Raw genomic sequence first — 22,204 nt, forward strand, 5'->3', positions numbered from 1 at the left:
CTCAGTGAAGCTCCGCTCCGCCTTGCTCACCCCCCAGTTGTCTGTGCGCCTCATTCTTCCTGGATGCAGGGAAAGAACTCAGGACCTGCTAAATGGTGAAACTGAAAGAACTGTAACACAAACAGGGCTGAAACACGCACCCCCTCGCCCCACCGCTCACTACATTGTGCGTGACAAGAAGAGGTGCAGCTATCTGGGGAGTCCAGACCTAAGGGGTCCCTAAGCCAGGGCTGTGACACCCTCTTTGGAGCTCTGTGGTTCCTGGCATCTCCAAGCTTCCGGGTGCCACAGTGTTCCCCTTGTCCAGATGTGGGTACCTGCAGTGGAAGCCACATGTGGTACATCTGGTCCAGCTGCAGCCTCGCATGAAGCTGCCTGCACCAACACAGCACCTGGTGTGCCTGGCTGTGTGCAGTGTCTGGACCCTGCATGCACTTGCCCACACACCCCCTCGCTGCTCCGTGCCTGGCTCGTTCATGGCAGGTGTGGGATCTGCACTGGAAGCAAAAGCCAAGCACAGCCTGCCAGGCTGAGTGGCCAGAACAAGCCCAGTGGGCATGAGCAATACTCAGGCAGAAGGCACCACTGGCCACAGATGTTTCTGGCTGGCAAAGTGACACCCCAAGGATCCTGTGACAGGAAGATCACTTGATCCCAGGAGTTTGAGGCTGCAGCAAGTTATGACTGTGCTACTGCATTCCAGCCTCGGCAATACAGCAAGATCTTGTCTCAAAAAAAAAAAAAAAAAAAGATTGACTGACATTTGCAAAATCCTAGCTGAGGAACTGGGGGCAGAAACGGTCAAGTCTGTGTTACCAAGAGAAGTCTCAAATGGTGAGGCATAAAAGTAAAAATTTTAGCCTTACCCTAAAGGGACATGGATTTTTAAAAGGTTGAAAAATAGTGCTTTAGGGATTGTTCTGGGGCCTAAATCCTCAATAAATTGCTTTTTTCCTCAAAAATTAAAAATGACCAAAGTTTTTGGAAACCACAGCATATATCTAATGCCACCAAACCATAAGCAAAACTCATCTGTTCTTTAACATATGCAGTTTGGTTCTTCTACTGACTTCTTTTTAGTAACACTGACCTACAATTTAAGAAAAAGTATTAGGAATTTAGCTTTTATTCAAAATTAAATAAGCAAAAGCAAAAATTTTAAGAAATTTTTACAAATTACTTACATAAAAGAAAGTTAATAAGGACAGTCACAAATTTGCAACAAATAATTACAAAAGTTTCTAGGGCAGCATGAATATAAACCATGTCGCAGCATGGTCATCTAACTGTGATATGAATAAGGCATAACTAACATTTGCACCAAGACCAGAATTAAAAACAAAAACAAACTTTAAAAGCTTAGTTCTATATTAAACCTCTTCTCTTCTCCCAGATCCTTAATGGGTTTATACTATGCATTTTTTTTTTTAAAACACATCATGTCAAACTATAAATTACATAAATGGGCAGTTAATGTGAAAAGCCCCCTAAAATGTACAAACTAACTGGTACTGAATTGAGTTCTCCATTTACCTTTATGTACAATTAAATGTAAACCATATTTTCACAGTTTTGAGTGTTTTATGAATAGATGCACAGTACCGTGTCAGGTTTACAATTGTTCCTGAAAACTGGCTCTAGGTTCTGCATCCAATGCCTGTCGGCCACTGTGATGCAAGTATTTACATAAATAAGAAACTGTGTCATAGTCAATGGTCAAGACAGTTCAGCAAGAGCAGTATTTCCAACAAAGAATGATCCTCAACACGATATTTTACATACTTGTGCAAATATAAGCATTAGGACAGATATATCTGAGGCAAATTCAATTTCCAAAAACTTGTATCGCTACTCTTGTAAACTTGGGCAACAAATGACTCTCAGCAAGTTCTGCTCTCTATGGCTTTTTTGTTTGTTTTAAAATTTTAAAGCCAGAGAAAATGCACACACACTACCCAACCCCCACAAGCACGCACGCGCACGCACACACACACACTCTCACAGAGTTCTTATTTCATTTTAGAGTATGGTACATAGTGCAACTTCACAATGTAGAGGTTTAACACACATTCAGTGCGTGTTTTTCTGTGCAAGTTCTTAGTGGTCTAAATCCTAGTCGAAGGTATTCATTTGCAGAACCACATGATTCAGGAGGTTGAAGGAAAAAGAAAAGTTTCATTACATTTCTGAAACCAGCACTAGATGTGCAAAGGCAGCGGACAATCTGGCCATCGAGGCAACCAGATTAGGGTAACTTTAAAGGGAGATCCAAGCAGTTACTTAGATTGGTCTCTAGAAAAATAGGTCAGTATATGCTGTATCTTTGTCAACCGTTCTTTCAAAGACTTCATTGACAAAACCGACAGCTGGTACCGTGGATCTACAGGGAGAACTGCAAGAAGCCACCAACACCATGCGGGTCCATTAGGGGTTGCCTAAAAACAATGGGCAGTTCATAGCATTAATAAAACAAGGATTTATGTAATAACAACAGTAGCAAACCACCAAAAAACTACTATTTATTGAACACTTTTACTGTGCACCGGGTGCTGTCTCCAGTGTCCTTAACAATTATGCACAGTATAAAATGGGGGAAATTGAAGCTCAGCAATGTATGCAAATTGTCCAAGATCTCTCAACTCATATGTGGCAGAGCCGAGATTCAAATCTAGACCTGACTCGCCATAGTCAACACGCGCTCCTTCCTCCTATTGCACTGCCTGAAAGCAAGGCTTCTCGACCCCAGGGTACCGACACTTTCAGCCAGATAATTCTTTGTTGTGTGTGGCTGTCCTATGCACTAGAGTACATTCAGCAGCATCTCTGATCTCTATCCACCACATGCCAGTAGCACCTTCCCACCCAGCTGTGACAGCCAAAACTGTCTCCAGATAATGCCAAATATCCTGTGGGGGCAACATGCCCCTAGTTGACAGCCACTTTCTTGAACTATATATTTAAAGCATTAAGAAATGTTAATTGAGATTTAAAATTTCCTCAAAGTATGATGGAACCCTTGGAAAGATAAAAGAAAAAGGCCCCAGCTTCCATTTTTGTTCAAAAAAGAAACGTATCTCCAGTAAAAAGGTCCTAGTGATGTTGTAAGGGCTATCAGCTATTGAAAAAACTAGAAATTTCCATAAAAGGATTTGTAAGCCACCTTCAGTGAACCTTGAATTGCTATTTTATCGGACTTAAAATATAAAGCTTCAGAATGACAAAAGGAGCTTTGGCATCAGTGCTGATCTCAGTAGGCCCCTCTAGAATGATTTGGTTTCTCTATCTGTGTATTGTCTGCTGTCAGCTAGGCATCGCTACCTCCTCAGCTGCATTCCAGAGACGTCAGAACCTGTCTCCCAGAATCCCCTCTGCCATAGGGTTCCAGGTTACAGTTGGCCGATGAAAGGCACTCTTGTGGGGTGTGGAAGCTGGAAGAGAAGTCATTATCCTCTGAAGATTGTTGCAAAGTATGGGGAGGAACTTTCCAGAGGGCTCCTGGAAACCCCTTCCTCCACTGCTGTAGACTGAGATAGTGGTGGGGACTCACTAGGATTCCTAAGAATTATAGCCACTTCCCCGCTAGTTCTTCAGAAGCACCCTGTTGGCTGTTTCTGATGCAGGATCTCTGCTGGCAGATTCCCTGACTTCTGTAGGTGACACCCTGACCTTCACTCCACAGCTCTCCCAACCACTATATCAAGTCTACATCCTGCATTAAACCCTTCCTTCCAGGAAGATGAAGAGTGGTTGCTTTTGCTTTCCTGCCTGAATCCTAACTCACACAACATCGCTATCAGAAAGCAGTGATAGAGGACAGGGTAATCAAAGGCAAGGGTGGTGAAGGTGATGGGAAAGATACGTTGAATTTTTCTATAAGCTGTTTTGTTATTTAAAATTTCTTATTCAATATTGTTCTTATCGATGCTTATTTCTATAATGTTTAATCAGATTCAAGTAATCAGTTAAAACAAATAGATGGCAACTGATAATATGCTAAACAGAATGAATACTAATGTTGGTGTTTCAAGTTGAGGTGAAGGATTGACTTGGGATTCAGACAGACGTAGACCAACCCTTGAAAGTGGGAATGAGGCAATGTGCATTACAATGAGATCTCCTATCTCTCCATCTTCACATATTTACTGTCAGCCATTCCTTTGTAAAGTCTATCACCTTCTGATCAAAAATGTTTAATTCAATTCAAAATGCTTATGCCTAAAACTAAGTGCTTTAGTGAGTCTATGATCAGATTTTCCAGGAGCCAGACCCTTCTTTTATGCCTCCTGCAGTTTTGCTTGCACAGAAAGTGCCAGATACACATTCATTAGACTAAGCTTAAGTGTAAACCCTAAGTACCAGCAAGACTGAAAGAGTAAGTTCCATGAGGAGTGAGGCATTAAACGTGAAGAGACAAAAATGACGTGGCGGGGTCAGATGTTGGTAGATACAAAGAAAGGTGAGCAAGGATGTTTTAAATGTATAGAAAATGGTAAGTCTCGCTGCTGTCAAAGAATAACAGCAACAGGCAATGGGCTTGGAGGCATGGTTGGTTGTCTCACAGTCACAGTTTCTAGATAGTAACATCCCATTTTTAATTCCTTACCCCTCCTAAAAATCCTAAGGCCTTGCTCCCTCTCTGGCACTCTCTGCTACAGGCATCTCAGCTGACACCTATTTCCAGCCTCGACCCGTACAGAATGTAGTGGATACCACCGCTCTAGAACACTCATGATTCTAAAGACCAGGTGGGGCCGGTGCGGGGAAGGGGGTAGTCAAAGAAAATGTAGTGCAGAAAGGACAGTGAAAAAACAAATGTAGAAGTTTGCAAATTTGGGTTTACAAAAAAGTGACTTTTGGAAGAAGAGAAAAGCCACCATACCTGAAGGTTTTCCTCCCTCTCGGGCATTGATCCAAAGTGCTGAAGAATTTGGCTTCGAAATCTGTCTCTTAAATTCTGAAACCAGCTGCAGGCTTGAGAGTAAACCAAATCATGAAGCTCTCTGAGATTCTTAATCTCATCTTCATCCTCAACCTAGAAATACAATAGTCAGTAAGACTTCTGTATCTAATCCCCCATCCATATGCCCATCGACACAAATGGAAAAAGGCATCAGAAGAACAGGGCAATATCTGTTTCAGTGCTGACCTCCCAGAGTATGATTCCTATGCTATACTACATATTTCTGTCTCATATGGGGCTGCCCAGGCTAAAGAAAGACAGCAAGGCCTGACCTATGCCTAACCTTGCTGACTTAGCAGTGCAACATTGCAGAACCCTACTAAGAGCCCCCAAGTGGGAGGAGTAAGACTGAGAGTGCGTTTTGGTTCAAAGGTCTACACTAATTTGGAATTCCTTTTGTCTTTATGGATCAATGGCTTTTGAAAGCAGTGGAACAAAAAAGTGGATGATAGTTGCTACAAAAAAGAAAAGACGAGTGGTCAGGGTGTAGATGACATGACAGAACGTAGTAACAGGAGGAGTCCACGCACAGTTACATCTTTTACTAGGGAACTGGGTCAAAACACAAACACAAACAAAAAGCTACAACAAATAAGTTAGCATATAAAGCCAGTATGTCAGAGTCACACAATGATGAACTTCTGCCGGAAAGGCCCAAGGCTATGGCTACCTCTGGAACCCCTCAGTGTCTTCTTTAGACTACTGGGTCACCAAACTGCAAATGTAAAATTAATTGCATCAGGCTTCAGCCTGAGATAGAAGGTAGTTTCAGAGAACACAGGTGGGAATATCTAAGTTTAACTCATCCATCTTATATTGATTTCTTTAATGCACACTTACATCCCACTTGCTACGTGCCAGGTCGTGCTCTGTCTCATATGCACAAACTCATCTGAAAAAATACCAGGCCTGACTCAGCCTTTCATACTTCAAGGATGACTCATATAAAAACAACAAAGGGACTCCGAAAACATTTTGAAACATAAAAATAAGACTACAGCACACCAGAGACTAAAAAGCATACTTTTTACTTTGGAAAGATTTGAAATGAAAATTAAAACTAAAGTTTAAAGAGCATCTGCTTTTTGCATAACAATGTGAGTGTACTTAATGCCACTGAAGTGTGCACTTAAAGATGGTTAAAATGGTAAATTTTATGTACATTTTACCACAATAAAAATAAACTTTTAAAAAAGGTAGAGGAGCCACACAATTGAAGAATTTTGGTCCTGAAATGACTACGCAAGGTTCGGGCTGTTGCTAACATACACTGACAGGAGCAAGAAACAAAACTTATGACTTGTTCAATCTTTTTTTTTTAAAGCATCTGCTTTGCACCCTCACAAAATTCAAGAAAACAAATGACAGGCTCTAGTAAACAAGGAATGATAACAATTATAAGAGTCTGTGATGACAAACGGAGCTGGCCAAAAAGCAGCCAGAGATGCTTTTAAAGTCTCTGCCTGCTTTCTGGCCAGCTCCATTTTAAAAGCAAGCTTTTAAAGTCAAAGTACTTTACTGTGATAATTTTAACAGAACTTAAAATTTCATTAGAAGTCACAGAAAACAGAATTATTGTAAGAAGAGGAAAATTTGCTATAAAAAACAAATCTGAGAAGGTTTTCCAGAATGGACAAGAAAATCATTATATAGATGAAGACATTATGATGAGGAAAAATTACTGGACATTCCGAGGACCACAAAGAGGACTCAAGTTTATAAATAATTTATAATTATTTATAACAAAAATTTATTTAAAAAAATTTTAGAAAAAAATTTATAAAAGTTTATAAATATCAAATCTGTGATACTTTTAGAATGTAATTCCATTGCCTACATGTTTATCAGTATTAATACACATAGTCATGTAATTTAGCCATATACTCAAGTGATTTTGTCATCAAATCCAATATGTGAAGACATAAATTTACATGAAACTTAAATAGGGTTATTAACTTTACAAAGGAGAACCTTTAGCAAGTGATTCCATTAATCAAGTATGCTTAAAGTTGGCACAGATTATACCAATCAACTCAAAATTTCAACTCACACAATACTTTTGGCCAACTGCACAAGGCAAAGTACCCCAATGCATTTTTATAATAAGATAGGACAGCCAACGTCAGACTAATCAGGTTTATCAGCAGAGCGCCAAATGGCATCATGATAAAGCTCAGAGCCTGAGTCAGAGAGTTTGCTTTAATCATTTTTGTTACATTATCTATAGGATCTTAGGCAAATTAATTAACACCTCTGAATTATACTTTCCTCATCTACTGTTTCATAGAGTTGTGAAAATTCTATGAGTTAATGTTTGTGAAAACACCTAATGCCAATATCCAATAAATGTTGACTGAAATGAAGGGCCTAAACAGATCAATGAACAAGTGACGGGATAAGATCTGTTTTTTAATGCCTTTCCAAAAGAAATTGCCTTCAATTTGGTATTTATAGCATCACAAATCATTTTTCTGGTTCCTAAACTAACTGTAGTAGGTGAACTGGGTATTGCAAACATCAAAAGGGCCACATTAACCCTATTCTAGAAAGACATCACAAAACCACTACCCTGGTAAGATATCACCAACATGTACACTGACAGTGCTTTCTATGTCTGCCTCAGGGTCTCCACACAGCATTCAACTCTATTTTATCATTAAGGTTATCTTAGGCACAAGAACAATCTTAGTATATAAAACAATTCTTACAAGACTTAATGTGTTTACATTTACATGAAGTTTCAATCTACTAATTCCATCAGCTTCAACTACTAATGCGTTCAATAAAACAGGGCAGAAATGTAAACCTTTCAAAACTTAGATGGGCTGGAAGTTCAACTTAACCACTATGAAGTACGTATCATGTGTATACACACAGGCACATGTGTACATATACACATTCTAGGGCACTGGGCTGGTTGTTAAGCCTGTAGAAATAAAGAGAATCTACATTCTAGTCTTCCAAGTTCTCTTAGAATGTGCAACAATTGCAGAGCAAGATACGAAAAAGGTAACTTGGAGCGCATTCTCAACAGTGGGAAGGCTCTCTGATAAGAAGAACTGGTTCATGCGCCTAGAAAATAGCCTGCATGCCTGTACCAATCCCTGGAACAGGATACACTAACATATGCTGGCAAAGCACATTTTAAAATACCTTAACATCTTCCAGATATTCAATGTCGGCAGTGCAATATCCATCTTTCATTCCTCTTTTTAAAACCCTAAATCGCTTTCCTCCAACTGTATCAACCACAGACCTTCCATCAGGTAAGAAATGCACGTTTCTAATTTGTAACATACAACCATAATCTGCAAAACTAAAAGAAAACCTTGATTAGTAACAAAGGTGAAAGATAAACATGCAAGTTCTCATCCATATTGAGAGGTCTAACATAAATACAAATATTTTAGTTCACAAAAAGCATACCTATTTTGTGTATCACTGACACACATGCCAAACTGTTTGGTTCCAGTCTGTATACTTCTTCGAATCATCAATCTGTATCTTGGCTCAAATACATGGAGAGGGCAAGGCACAGTGGGGTAGGCCATAGTGCAAACAAATATTGGAACATTCTTGGTCAAGCTGAGGGAAAAACAGTTTAATTATTGAGTTCATACAAGAAAAATATTACCAAACACATACAAAAAATGCGTGAGGTTTATAACAGTAATGAACTAATGTAAAACAAAAAAAGAAAAAGTTCTAAATAAGGTGGTTTTTATTCTTGGCAAGAACAAGAATCAGCACCCCGTTCATTAAGCTCACACTGATGAAATATTAATACTAAAAATCTGCTGTGATCCTCTTATTTATAAGAGTAAATTGAATTTTAAGACACCAGATTATCTTACAGAGCTAAGTATCTTTATGAATCAATTTATTATAAGTAATATTTTATATTAAAATCTGTTTAAATATTTCCAACATGACAATAAATATCTTTTATCCAAACACTCATAGTTACTCTTAGATAACAGTAAGAAAAAGTGAACTTCCACAACAGACAAAAAGCAAATAATTAAAAATTCTCAGGCATTAAAATATTTTCAAACGCAAGATCAGAAAACATATTCTGATGAGATAACATTTTTTCCAAGTAATTAAAATGATATAACATTTTTCATTGCCAGATTGGTAGAAAGAAAGAGAAGGAGAAAGGCAATGCCCAGTCCTGTCTGAGATCTGGGAAAACTGGCGGCATGGGGGCGGTCTGAACAGCACAGTGCAGCACACTGAAGAACATGGCTACAGACAGCAGAAACCTTACGTTGTTGGCAGGAAATGTTCATGTTCTTGGAACCAACCAGCTTACTTTCAGACATGAGTGGACAAGTGCTACATGAATGTTCACTGTAGCAATGTGGGTAGTAACCAAAATGTGGAAGCATAAAGAGACTAGTAAGATCAATTATGGTACACACAGGTAGAACAGAATACTATGTTGCCGTTAAAAGATGATGTGTATGAACTGAATTAGAAGAAATGCTTACGTCAATGAGAGGAACAGGTTTTAGATATAGATCATGAATAACATGATCCCACCTTTGTTTAAAGCCTGTTTACATACTGCATTCAAGTTTGCAAATACGTATGCCAAAATGCCAATAGTTGATTCCCTTTGGGTTGCAGATTACGGCTTTTTGTTAAATGCTCATTTGTATTTTTGAGTTTTTTTCAAAATGACCATCAATGACTTATATAAACATAAGGTGAAACATGTTTAAAATATGTGTTTTAAGAAACAGCCCCATTAGTAAGCAGCTGGACACCCTGACGCTTCGCTTCTCTCCAACGCGCAGCTCTCTGTGTGTGGCTCCCTCCTCTGTCCTTTGAGTCTACCGCTCCTCTGTGGGCGGGCTGGTTGTGTCACTGTGTTTCAATTTTCAAAAGTATAACTGCAGCTTTCTTAAATCTAGATGCTTCAGCACTGATCAGAAAGGTTCATAATTGTCACATCAGAGTATTTTGTAAATCACACAATAAAATACCAATTCTGTGAGAAGACAAATCAATATCTATTTCTATAAAGAAAAGAATGGCAATCTTTCTTCTATGGAAGGCCCCTGGCTCACTGAAGACATCTGATGGACACATGTTGAAAAAGGAGAGTCTACAAACACAGCTTTTGTTAGAAAGTGACATATAAAATGTTCAATTTATATTTTGAAAAGTAACGGAAACAAAAAGTTGTTAAAGAAATAAAACAGCATACAAAAATTATAATTTTGCTTTTTAGTGTGTTCAATTAAAAGAGAGTAAAATAAATAGAGTAAAGAAATTTAAAACCCGTGAATAAAATTTAAAGAGACCCAAGTAACTGGTCAGAGGGAAAGACATTTAGGGAAAAGAACAGAAAAATGGGAAAGAAAAACAGGAAAGGGACAATGAGCAATGCCTCGCCCTGCCTACCCAGCTCCATCAGCTGCTGTGTTCTCTGCAGAGTGGTCTGAATTACCAAATCCCAAAGTTACCTCCGAGATTTTCACCCTCCCGACACCAACTCAGCTGTGCCACAGTCAGTATCTTCATTCATTGAGGATTTGGCCCTGAACACCCCTCTTCAATTTCGATCTCAGATCTCAAAGTTTGGAAAGCCCCCTTCCTGGCCTCCATGTGACAGAAAATCCCCTGCTAATCTAGGTTACTGACCCTCAACCTTCCTCTCGCCCTACCATGACACGAGAGCTGCCATCACCACCAATGTCGCTGTCACCAGCGCCCCCTATTTCCCATTCCACTGCCTGATGGCAGTGTAGGAAATTCCTCCTCCGCCTAAAATACTGCTTCAGCCCACAGAGCTGAGTCAACAACTCCCTGTAAAACATCCGGATGTTACCAAGTGAACGTTTGTAAAATTCTGTCTGTTGAGGACCACAGAAACTGACCGGTACTTCTTGACTAGACTGAGATGAACTAAAGACAGGATCCAGCTTGCGGTGAGGTTTTCCCTTACTATTAAAGGATAGTAGTTCATAATTTTTTTTTTATGAGAAGAAACTTACTGTGAGAGTTCAGCAGTTTCTTCATCATATATTTTTTTTCTCTCAGACAGTTCATCAGGCAGATACTTCACTATTAATTCTTCCAACAGCTGTGTGACACAGTACCTCCTATCTGCTAGATACTAAAAGACAATATTATTTTACATTCCAGCAGTGGTTTTCCTACAGTATAAAACAGGCAACACAGTTAACTGATATATTAAAGCCTTTATTACATATTTATACCATCAATTCTGGATTAATTAGTGAGGGGAACATTACAATGGATGATGCTAAGCAAAAAAACCTGTCTAAGGCTTTGCTCAAGAGCATTAAAGATAGTTGGCTGCAACCTGAACCAAGCCCTGTACAGAAGAACTGCTTCAAGCTGTGACCACAGCTCCTCTAGGAGCTGCAGAGGGCCCTGCCCCGCCGTCTTCCATAACAGAGGCCCTTTTCCATCTGACAGCTCATGGGCACTAAACTGTCATTTTAACTGAGATACAAAAAGGAGATAAGGAATAAATAAAATAACACATTTGCCTTATATAAGAAAAACAAAACATCTGTTCTGTTCCCAATTTCAGACACAGTCTCTAGATAATTTTTCTTTCAGATTTTTCTTCCACTGTCACCCACTACTGAGTAGAGGAGTGGACCATGACTCTGTCCTTGAGTGACCCAAGGGCGGTGCATTTCTTGTGACACTATCACTCAGACCTTATCAAGATATTGCTTTTCCTATACGATCCATCCACCCCAGCTCTATATAAAGTCGTATATTTGCACTGCCCCCTAAATATTCTGAAAAAGTACTATCCTCATGCATTTTTGTGTCATTTTCTATTCCAACTTTTAAGTCATCTCTTTCACTCCTGCCTATGAAAAACATGTCTATCCTTCAAGGTCTGACTCCAATTTTACCTTTTTCACAAACTCTTCCTTAGTTATTTTTTTCTCTCCCAAGAACCCATATTTCACTGTTTTCACCACATAGTAGGCATTGTAGCATGTAGTAGATGTACACAGATACATTACATCTCTGTAGTTAAAACTAAAAATTGCTTAGGGTAGGGCCAGGGACATGGTCAGGGTGTGTGCACATAACTTTGTACAAAGAAAATGCCCAATACATATTTATTTCATAAAATTAGTGAGGAAAACCTCCTGGGAAACAATCACAAGATGAAGCCGTCCTTGAATCTGCAGTCAGTAAAAGCAAGGGTTTCGTCATTATCCAGTGAAAAACAGATGGGGAAATGCGAGAGGTTGGGAAATTGGTGGTGGTTTTCAAAGTTGAGCATGAATCAGGGCTTGTTAAAATACAGACTACTGAGTCCCACACCAGAGTCTCTGAGCATCTGGGGTAGGATCCGAGAATCTATGTTTCTAACAAGTTCTCAGGTGATAGATGCTGCTGGTCAGGGGAGCATGGGGAGAGGTGGCCTTGAGCAGGTAATACATACACAGATAATAAGTGTTTATCGTAAAATTAATCAAAGTAGACATTATAAAAGCAATTCCATTATCATTTCCTATTAAGTTAATGAAGATGTTTCAAAATCTAGGGAAATACAACCTCTCTTACGTTACTGATAAAAATCTGAATCAATGTAACATTTCAGGGGATGAGGCAATCCAACAATTGGTTTCAAGGGCTTTATAAATATATGGCTTTTGATCCCATAATGCACCTCCCAAAAATTTAACCTAAGGAAATGGTCAAAGATGCATACAATCATTGATTTTAAATGATGTTAGCAAAAGCATGGTAGATGAACAAGAGAACAAGAAACCCTATATATCCAACAACAAGAAAATGTTAAATCACTGGACTATTATGCTGCTATAAAAATCATGTATCTAAAGTAGATGGAAATGGAAAAATGAGCAAAATAAAATGACAAGTAGGAAAAATGTAAAACTGAACAGCATACCAATATTTTTTAAAGTATATGTATTTTGAATTTACAAATTATATTATGCAGGGTATCTTCAAAGTTGGAAACAGGATACTGCTAAATAGTATGTAGTTATACTTTCAAAAAATATGCTTAATATATATTTTGCAATCTGCAGGCATTTTTTAAAGAAGGAATACCCCTAATTAAAGCAATGGATCTAATATTATGCCAAAAACCGCAATTACTTTTGCACCAACCTAACAGTTACTCTGGAAAAACAAGCATCATAGTTATCCTGGGGAGTATTTAAATAAAGTCTGGAAAAATAACATGTTTAGAGTACTTCATCTAAAAACATTGAGCATATTAGCTGAAAATGGAACTAACAAACTCTTTTAAGATAAATTTATCTGATGTTTCCTGACTTTGAGAACATTCTAAATATGCTTTTGTTTTACATATCAGCTTGTTTTATATATACATGTAAGACACATCTCAAATGCAGTAACAGACATGCTATTATGACATCCGTACTGAGTTGTTTTCTATATAGGAAACACTGTATGTATATTCATAATGGTTTCATGAATTTTTCAATTCATATTTGGAAGATACTTTTCTTTAAGCAGTCCTGTCAATCATCAGAATCACTTTCCCCAATCAATGCCACAAACTGCAACTGCCTCTCAGAATCACAGGCTGTAGCCTGACCGTAGGTGATCTGCAGTCACTCGAGCACGATTAAGAGGGTGCTCTCTTCTCATCAATTAGAGATGACACGCACTGAGATCTAGCTACTTTCCTATCACAGGTTATTAGCACTGATCACTGACTCTACAAGAAGGGGTATAGGAAGCTGAACCTCCCTCTCTTCTTTCCAGTCTAGCACTTTTCTAGAGCTGCACTGTCCAATGTCGTAGCCATTAGTCACATGTGCCTACTTAAATTTAAGTTAATAAAATGTAAATATAGTTCCTCAGTCGCACGAACCACATTTAAAAGCTTAATAGGCAAACATGGCTAATGGCTAATACATCAGACAGCAAAGATATGGAATATTTCCATCAATGCAGAAAGTTTTATTAAAGGAAGTTGTTCTAGATGTTAAGGAAGCTGAAATGGTCCTCAAATCTGGTTTATTATTGGGGGTTGGAGGCATGGCAATAGGGTTCCCCAATATAGTCATCACCAAAATTGAACTTATTCCTGACCAGATAAGTAACCATACCCACTTTTGTTTAAAAAAAAAAAAATTAAGTACAAGGGGTTTGGTCTTCAGCATCTGTCTTCTTTCCCCCCATCTTCTTCAACCTCATTTTTCTCCAACATTAGCATATGGGTAATAAAACATTATCCTTGTTAGTCACTCAGCATACAGAATGTAATTCTGAACATGATCATCACTATTTCTATGGCTGAACAGAAATTAAACCATGCTGCCAAACTTAAGACCAACAAACAGACACATATACAAATATTTACCTCTTTTAAGCTTTCTTTGCAAAGAGGACAATATGGTGCATGATCTAAACAACGCTCAAGACAATTCTTACAGAATGAATGTCCGCAAGGGGTTGTTACTGGCTCAAAAAACAACCTGAAATCAACCAAAATACATGTTAGTTTTCACATTAAACTATCCACTGGAAAAGCTTGTACTACTATAGAACCATAACACTAATCTCTATTTAAAGGAGGAAGAAGGAGGGCCCAGCAGGCAAGAGAGGAGGGAAGGGGCAATGATAAGTGTAACCATACCCTCCAGAATGTTATAAAAGTTCTCCATCAACAGAGGTTCCTGCCAAGGGCCTAGAGCTGTCCTGACTAATGCAACAGCCCCTGGACACTATGGCTACTAAGCACTTGAAATGTGGCTAGTACAAGCTGATATGTGCAGTGAATGTAAAATACATACCAGATTTCAAAGACTCTCTGCAAAATAAATAATGTAAAATACATCATTAAAAATTATTAGCTTTTGTATAGCCTTTAGATTCCCATTTTAATATCAACTTAAAAATGATTCCTTAATAGGTTTATAAGAGCCTTATGATTTAAAACTCATAAAAAGATGATCTAATAAATAATGCAGTTGAATCTTAAAGAAATGTTAGGCTTAATACTAAATGTATTATTCAAACATTGCCGAAAAACTAGTTTTACTTATTTTTTGAAACACGATAGTTTTGAATTTGCTAGAAATAGATTTAGAGGTACTTTAGGAACTGTGTAGTATAATCCCCTCACTTCACAAATGAAGAAACCAAGGCTCAGAATTAAGACTTGCTCAGGAATATAACTGCTACCAGCCTAGTGTGACCAGCACTAGGCCTCCTGACCCCGTATGAATCTTTTGATCCTACACAATTCGTGTAAATGAGAAATGTTATTTCAAAACATTTAGTCTTCTAGAATTATAGCATTCTGAATAATGGAAATCCTTATCCTTATGTTACTTTAAAAAGATTTTATGGTTAATATACATTAATAAGATAGGATCATATACATAAAATACATAATTAGAATTCATACCCAAATTTAAAACCATGGAGATAGGTAAGTTTCAATAATAATATCTGTAACTTTCCTAGTACTTTACAATTTCCCAGATTCCTTTTATACTGAAGCCATGTGATTCTCACAACAATAAGATGTAGGCTATGCAAAGCTTGACCCCACTTTCTAAATTAGGAAACCTGAGGTTCAGGGATTCAGTTATTTGCCCAAGGCATGAAAGGTAAACCCAGGACTAAAATTCATGTCTTTTTATTTTTATTCCAGCATTCTGTTACTTTACATTGTCTATTATTACCTTTATCTACACTGTATTTTATTTATACTAACATAAAATATTCATCTTCTATAAAGAAGATATATGCTTACCTCATGCAGAGAGAACACTCGAAATCTGAGACATCGATTAATTCTTCCGGAATATCACCATAAGCTAAGGAAAACATACAGACTTCACTGGGAGTTTCTATTAAAACAAAGACATGGGGTTTTCTTCTTTAGGAAAAACTTTAAAGACTATTCTGACTAAATAAATGTATATAAGTGTAGAGCAAAATGTTTACCTCCTTGTTTTTTAAGCTTATTTCTTCCATCTTCATTTACAATCACATCCTGTTCTAAAAGAGACAACTTTCTTTTCAGCAGAACACCTTTTTCTTGAACAGACAGAACAGGTTCTGAGAACACTCTTTTTAAACAGTCCTCTCTGGCAGGCGTTTCTGTTGAATTTATAGACTGTGCTGACTGAGCACGGTTTAAGCTTCCTTTGACGGGCTCTGAAGTGACCTCTGGTATTTCTTCACTCTACAAAAATACAATAAACAAAAGTAACCGTATTTCTTTACTATCCTTTATTCCTCTCACCAAGAATCAAACTGAAATGAAATTTCAATGCCTTATAATGCTCATTTTAATGTTCATTTAATAGCACTAACTTGATTCCAATACTGTGACAAGTAAATGATTTTTGCCAGCACAGTTGGCCCTCCGTATCCATAGGCTCTGCATCCGTGGGTTCATCCAACTGGGGATAGAAAATATTCTAAAAAAAAGCCTGAACATATATAGACTTTTTTCTTGTCATTATTCCCTAGACAATACAGTATAATAACTATTTACATAGCATTTACATTGTATTAGGTACTATAAGTAACCTAGAGATGATTTAAATATACAGGAGGATGTGCATAAGTTATATGCAAATACTGTGCCATTTTATTAATATATCAGGGACTTCAGCATCCTTGGATTTTCGTATCTGTGAGAGGTCCTGGAACCAATCTCCCACAGATACAGGGGATGACTGTACTTACACAGCCCTAGAAATCAAGCTGACTTTTGTTATAATGAGGTTTAAAAGTAGTTATGCTATAACACAGCTGTTCCTACCCTGAGGAAACATAAATGCAATGTTCTATACATATTTTTAAATACCTAAAAGTTTCCTGACATTCACGTGACCTAAAATTGTGATTCAGTAGCAAATATTTTACATAAAAGATTTTAGTGTAAAATAAAGGCTATAGAAAAAATTCTACTAAGATAACTAACCAGGTTAAAAGTACTTAAGTAGGTGCTAGTACTTGAAACTAGGAAAGTGAAGATCGTAGCTTGTAAAGAAATAGATACGCTAAATTCATGATAACCTCGTCTCACCCCGTACCTGCTTTGGGCTAGGTTCACTGGGAGACTGAGACTCTTCCATCACTGAAGGAAAATCAAAAGGTCTGTTTTTAGTACATGGTAATGAACTCCAGGAAGATTCCTTCAGGCCTTCTTTTAAGTTTTCAGGTAATAATAAATCACATAAAATCTGTAAGAGAAATATTAAAAGTAGAAAATATAAAATATTTGGTTAAGGATAATTTTATATAAATTTACCTAATTAAGAATATTTAGAAAGTTTATAGCAGACATTATGTTTAATGAGCAGGAGACGAACAAGGTAAGCAACACTGTAAGTGGCAAAAAGTCTTGCAAAACTAGGTATGCCTCCTGGGGTCAAATCACCCACAAAGAAACTATTCACAACTTTGAAAGGAAGGCATGGGAGTAGTTAAGACTCAGGATAAAGGCTGATCTTTTAACACAAGGAATATAAAAAGATCTTAAAAGAAATATTAAATATCTACCTCTGAATCTTAGTGAGCCCTATCCTATCAAAATAGTTCATGGTTCACCTCACTGTATATTTATGAGGTTGGCCTTGGGGCATTTATGTAAACTAAACTTGGACTTCTAACTACAAAACTACAAAATTCCTTGTATACACTCAATTTAATCTCTCACTGAACAACTAACCTGTGTGGGCAGTTACTGCTGCCCAACACTTGGTTAGGAGCACCCCATGGCAGCTTCCCTATAATAGCTAGGAAATAAACTGGGAGACAGCTGGAGAATGAAATTTCTGGGTGCTTATCTCAGGAATACGCCTAAAACTCCAACAGAAACAGGCTAAGATGGGGGAATAAGGTGGCTAGAATAAAATGAAAGGGATTCTGATTATTTTTGCTTGTCAAACAATCTGTATTTATAGGTACAGCACATATTAAAGTCTAAAGTGGAGGTTCGGTTTTTCAGATGCTATCTTTCAAATACACAAATATCAGAATAAATCACAAACCATTCATGGAAATATAAACAATGTAGATAAAAGCATGTATCTTTGGTAGGTGCTCAGAAACTCCATTTAATAAGCAAACATTTAAAAATCTGTATATACACATTTATATTTCCTCTGTTTTAAAAAATGTATTAAACACACATCCACCCTAGAACCCAGCAGTTCCACTCCTAAGTTTTTGCCAAAGAGATGTAAAAACATATGTCCACAAAATGACTTGTACAAGAATACTCATAGCAGCTTAATTTATATCAGGAAAAAATACTGGAAACAATCCAAATGAAAATCACTACTAACTGAAAACCACAAATTCCATTATGTTCATATAATGGAATACTTAGACAACAACAAAAAGTTGACTTGATGTATCTAAAAAATATTATGTTCAGCAAAAAAAAAAAAAAAAAAAACCAACAACAACAAAAAAAAACCCAGACACAAAAGAGTAAATACTGTATGATTCCATTCCAATGAAGTTCTAGAATAAGCAACACTATTCTACAGTGACAAATCTGAACAGTAGTTGCCTCTAGGAGCAGGGGATGGAGGATTTACTGGAAAGGAGATGAAGGTACTTTCTAGGGTGATGGAAATATTCTCCGTTTTGACTGGGATGCTGTTACACAGGTATATACATTTTTCAAAATTCACTGAAGTGTAAAATCCACGCATTTTATTATATGTAAATTATACCACAACTTAGAAAAAGTATATTGGAGAAAAACAAAATATTCTAAAGCATTATTTTTTTTGCGTCCACCTGATCCTATTAACCAGCAAACAAATAGTTACAGAAATAGAAGGATGTCTGGCAGCATGCAAAATACAGAAACACATGCTCTTAAAATTAAAGTTTGCAATCTTACCAAGAAGATAACACTAATGAACATGGAACAGTCAGAAAACAGACAATAGTAAACATTTTCTTCTTAAATCAGTGGGCTAGAACGTATAAGCAAACAAACCTCATAGAGGCTTTACCAATGCCAGCTGGATTCTTAAGGGGGTTGAGATCTGAGAATAATCTCAAAGTTCTCATGCTTCAGGGTACATAAACATCTCTTGGGCTGGTTCTTAAATGGCTGCTCCGATTTCAGAGATTCTGAATCAAAGACTTGTAGTTGGTGGGCCCAGGGCTCTTCAGGTGTAACATGATCCCCACATGATTCCAACAAAAAGCCACACTCTAAGAAACACTGCAACTGTGATAAATAATGTGGCATGTTTTGAGTATATGGAGGAGAGCATCATGACTGGGACCCTGAATTTGTATTAGCATAGATTTTCTCAAAGGATTTTTTGAAGACCCTACTCTTTCCAGATATTCTGTGAATAAGTCTTGCAAGAGCTGAGTGCTATTTGATTTCACGCTGGCATATCAAAAGCTATGAGATGTTCTGGAGAAACCTAATTAACTTGGCTTAACCCAGTGCTTCCCAAAGTCACTTCATCAGACAGCTCCCTTCCTTCCCCCATCCCCTATTTTAAAAACTTAATAACTACTAACATACCACAAATAGAACAAAGCATGGAAAGTGACATATGGAGTATTGAAAAATATAAGGCAAAATAAGTGGACTGGGAAATCCTATTGGCAACCCTGGGGAGTAAGCAAGGACAGACCTGAAGGAAAAGGCACAAGGCAGGTCGATAAGGCTTCTGAGCAGGAACATCACGATAGCAACGCTTAATTAAGGACCATCGGTCTGGCTCAGATTGAACAAACTATTAGAAAACTGACCAAAAAAATGCATTGAAATATCTGTGAATGAAATGTTTCGATTTCACCACGAACTCAATATAGTAAGTATATGAACCTGAAAACCACTCAAATTGTCACATTTGTTCCTAAGTTAGATTTATTTACTACTTATGTTCTTATTCCAACTTTTATTAGCATTTTTTTTTAAAAACCCTGCCTGTCTCTTAGCCCTACCTTGAACTGTAATTGTTGGTAAACTGATTACCTTTTGTACTTGCAGCTTTGCAGGTGCAAAATCTTCATCAAGGGCTAAGCACTGAAGAAAGAGTTGTAAGGCATCACCTAAAAAACCAGCATCGTAGAGTACTTTTCCTTTCCTGAAGTAGACCTTCAATAAAAGCACATACATAAAACCTTTGTGGTAAGAATTGCTTTTTAAAAAATCATTATCAAGTAAAGAAAAACAACAGTTTGCTCAGCAATGCTGATTTTGGGCCGACTGCGGTAGCTCACGCCTGTAATCTCAGCACTTTGGGAGGCTGACAAAGGTGGATCACTTGAGTTCAGGAGGTCAAGACCAGCCTGGTCAACATGGTGAAAACCCGCCTCTACTAAAAATACAAACACTAGCCAGGCGTGGTGGCGTGCCTGTAATCCCAGCTACTCGGGAGGCTAAGGCACGAAAATCACATGAACATGGGAGGCGGAGGTTGCAGTGAGCTGAGATCACACCGGTGCACTCCAGCCTGGGTGACGGAGCAAGACTGTCTCAAACAAACAAAAAAAGGAAATGCAGATTTTAAAATTCTGAATAATTGAGGCCAAAGCATTTTAAAGGCATACCTACACACCACCTGGAGAAACACTAAGAGGGAACTGAGGCTCACACAATGACTTTTTGACCAAAGTTCTACACCAGGTCAGAGCTTGGCAGGATCAGAAATACCATGTCCCCACACTTTAAGGAAATTACTGATTTAAATATTATTGATTTAATAAGAACTGTTTGAGGGAAAAGGAAATTACATGTAAAATTATACTGACTTTAAGAATGCATCAAAATTAAAGAAATATTAAAATGTGAAAAAAATTTTGTCCTAGATTTAGGACAATATGGTAAATTTCTTCCAAGTTATTAGGAATCTATAATTGCCCATGCTATTTTTTAATAAAGTACTTATAGACATACCACTTTTCATAAATCCCTTATTTTGTCTTTCACTTTTCTCCTTTGTAATGTGAGTTGAGCAAACTCTATGACAAAAATTAGAATCCCACTAATTATCACACATAAACCCAAAATTCAGTTTGTGGGTTGGTCCACCAACAAAGTATCAACTGATAAGCTTTAAATGTTCCTTGCTTATGTGATTAGAATGAAAGAGATTCTTAGTATTAACATCAGAGGAGCCTAAAGAACGTTCTAGTCAAACAGTTTTTTAGCTACCACTTTAATGGCTGAAGAAAACCTTTCTGGTTACATCACTTCTGTGATAAGTCCAGAAGATTCCTTTTCAGTAGTTTTAAAGCCATGCACACCGACCACTGCCCTCTTATTCTGAATATATTTGCTTTATACTAACCAGTCATGCCATCATGAAACTTCGTATCATTTCTCTAATTAATTTATAATTTTTAGAGCAGCCTTACTACACTGTCCTCAAAGGCACAGTTTGAATGGAGGGAAAAAGTCACGTAAAAGAGTAACTTATATCTTAAAGAACACATTTGGACTAATTTGCCTTGATAATTTGATAAAAAGGAGAATCTGTAAACTGATTGTATGTTATACACATTCCTAAGTCTTTTTAAAAGCCACATGAGCACGGCAACTTCCTTTGTCTCTATCTTCCGAATTAAATCACTGCCTAATCACCTAGTTACCATATAATACCTCACAAAGTTTCCAACTTTAAGAACCTATTCTCTTTCCATTAATAAATCTCATTCAGTGAAGTCCAGTTTGCATCCATCTTCACAATATGGCAAGTTGTATTTCTTTGCAGGTATTTTGTATAATAAAGTCTTTTTTTCCCTGTACCATGAATTGTTTGTTCCTAATTTATGAAAGAAAAGTCTCTTATAATTAAAAAAATTGTGAGATGATACTCATCGTCTTAAAATACTGAACCCAGATTAGTTTTTGAGATGGGGTCTGTCACCAAGGCTGGAATGCAGTGGTACTTCAGGGGCACAACCTCAATCTCCAGGACTCCAGTGACCTTCCCACTTCAGCCTCTCGAGTAGTTGGGACTACAGGCACAAACAACCATGCCAGGCTCATTTTTGTATTTTTTGTAGAGACGGGATTTCACCATGTTGCCCAGGCTGGTCTCAAAATCTTGGGCTCAAGCAATCCATCCAACTCAGCCTCCCAAAGTGCTGGGATTATAGGAATGAGCCATTGCACCTAGCTGAACCTACATTTCTGGAGCACTAGGTATTTTATGTGGAGTCAACCATCTACTTTGTCAAAATTCGTAACTGTGAATGAATGCATGTCCCCTATAGTTGAAA

At 37.6% G+C, this 22,204-nt stretch overlaps 1 protein-coding gene across 2 annotated transcripts in view; it reads right to left on the reverse strand.

Moving 5' to 3' along the window:
• Positions 1 to 1,102: 1,102 nt before the first annotated feature.
• LONRF1 (LON peptidase N-terminal domain and ring finger 1) overlaps positions 1,103 to 22,204 on the reverse strand; it is a 34,118-nt gene continuing 13,016 nt past the window's right edge. The window contains exons 3-12 of one of the 2 annotated variants that reach the window (XM_026457094.2): positions 19,953 to 20,075; positions 17,026 to 17,175; positions 15,926 to 16,166; positions 15,732 to 15,828; positions 14,331 to 14,445; positions 10,966 to 11,087; positions 8,387 to 8,545; positions 8,114 to 8,276; positions 4,880 to 5,032; positions 1,103 to 2,435 (exon numbers count right to left, since the gene is read on the reverse strand). In XM_026457094.2, coding sequence (XP_026312879.1) covers positions 2,277 to 2,435; positions 4,880 to 5,032; positions 8,114 to 8,276; positions 8,387 to 8,545; positions 10,966 to 11,087; positions 14,331 to 14,445; positions 15,732 to 15,828; positions 15,926 to 16,166; positions 17,026 to 17,175; positions 19,953 to 20,075 — 1,482 coding nt within the window. In that variant the 3' untranslated portion in view covers positions 1,103 to 2,276. The remainder of the gene's footprint in view (positions 2,436 to 4,879; positions 5,033 to 8,113; positions 8,277 to 8,386; positions 8,546 to 10,965; positions 11,088 to 14,330; positions 14,446 to 15,731; positions 15,829 to 15,925; positions 16,167 to 17,025; positions 17,176 to 19,952; positions 20,076 to 22,204) is intronic. The other variant, XM_026457095.2, reaches the window with a different exon arrangement.

The sequence above is a fragment of the Piliocolobus tephrosceles genome, chromosome 7 (genome assembly GCF_002776525.5).
Source record: "Piliocolobus tephrosceles isolate RC106 chromosome 7, ASM277652v3, whole genome shotgun sequence".
Lineage (NCBI taxonomy): Eukaryota > Metazoa > Chordata > Mammalia > Primates > Cercopithecidae > Piliocolobus > Piliocolobus tephrosceles.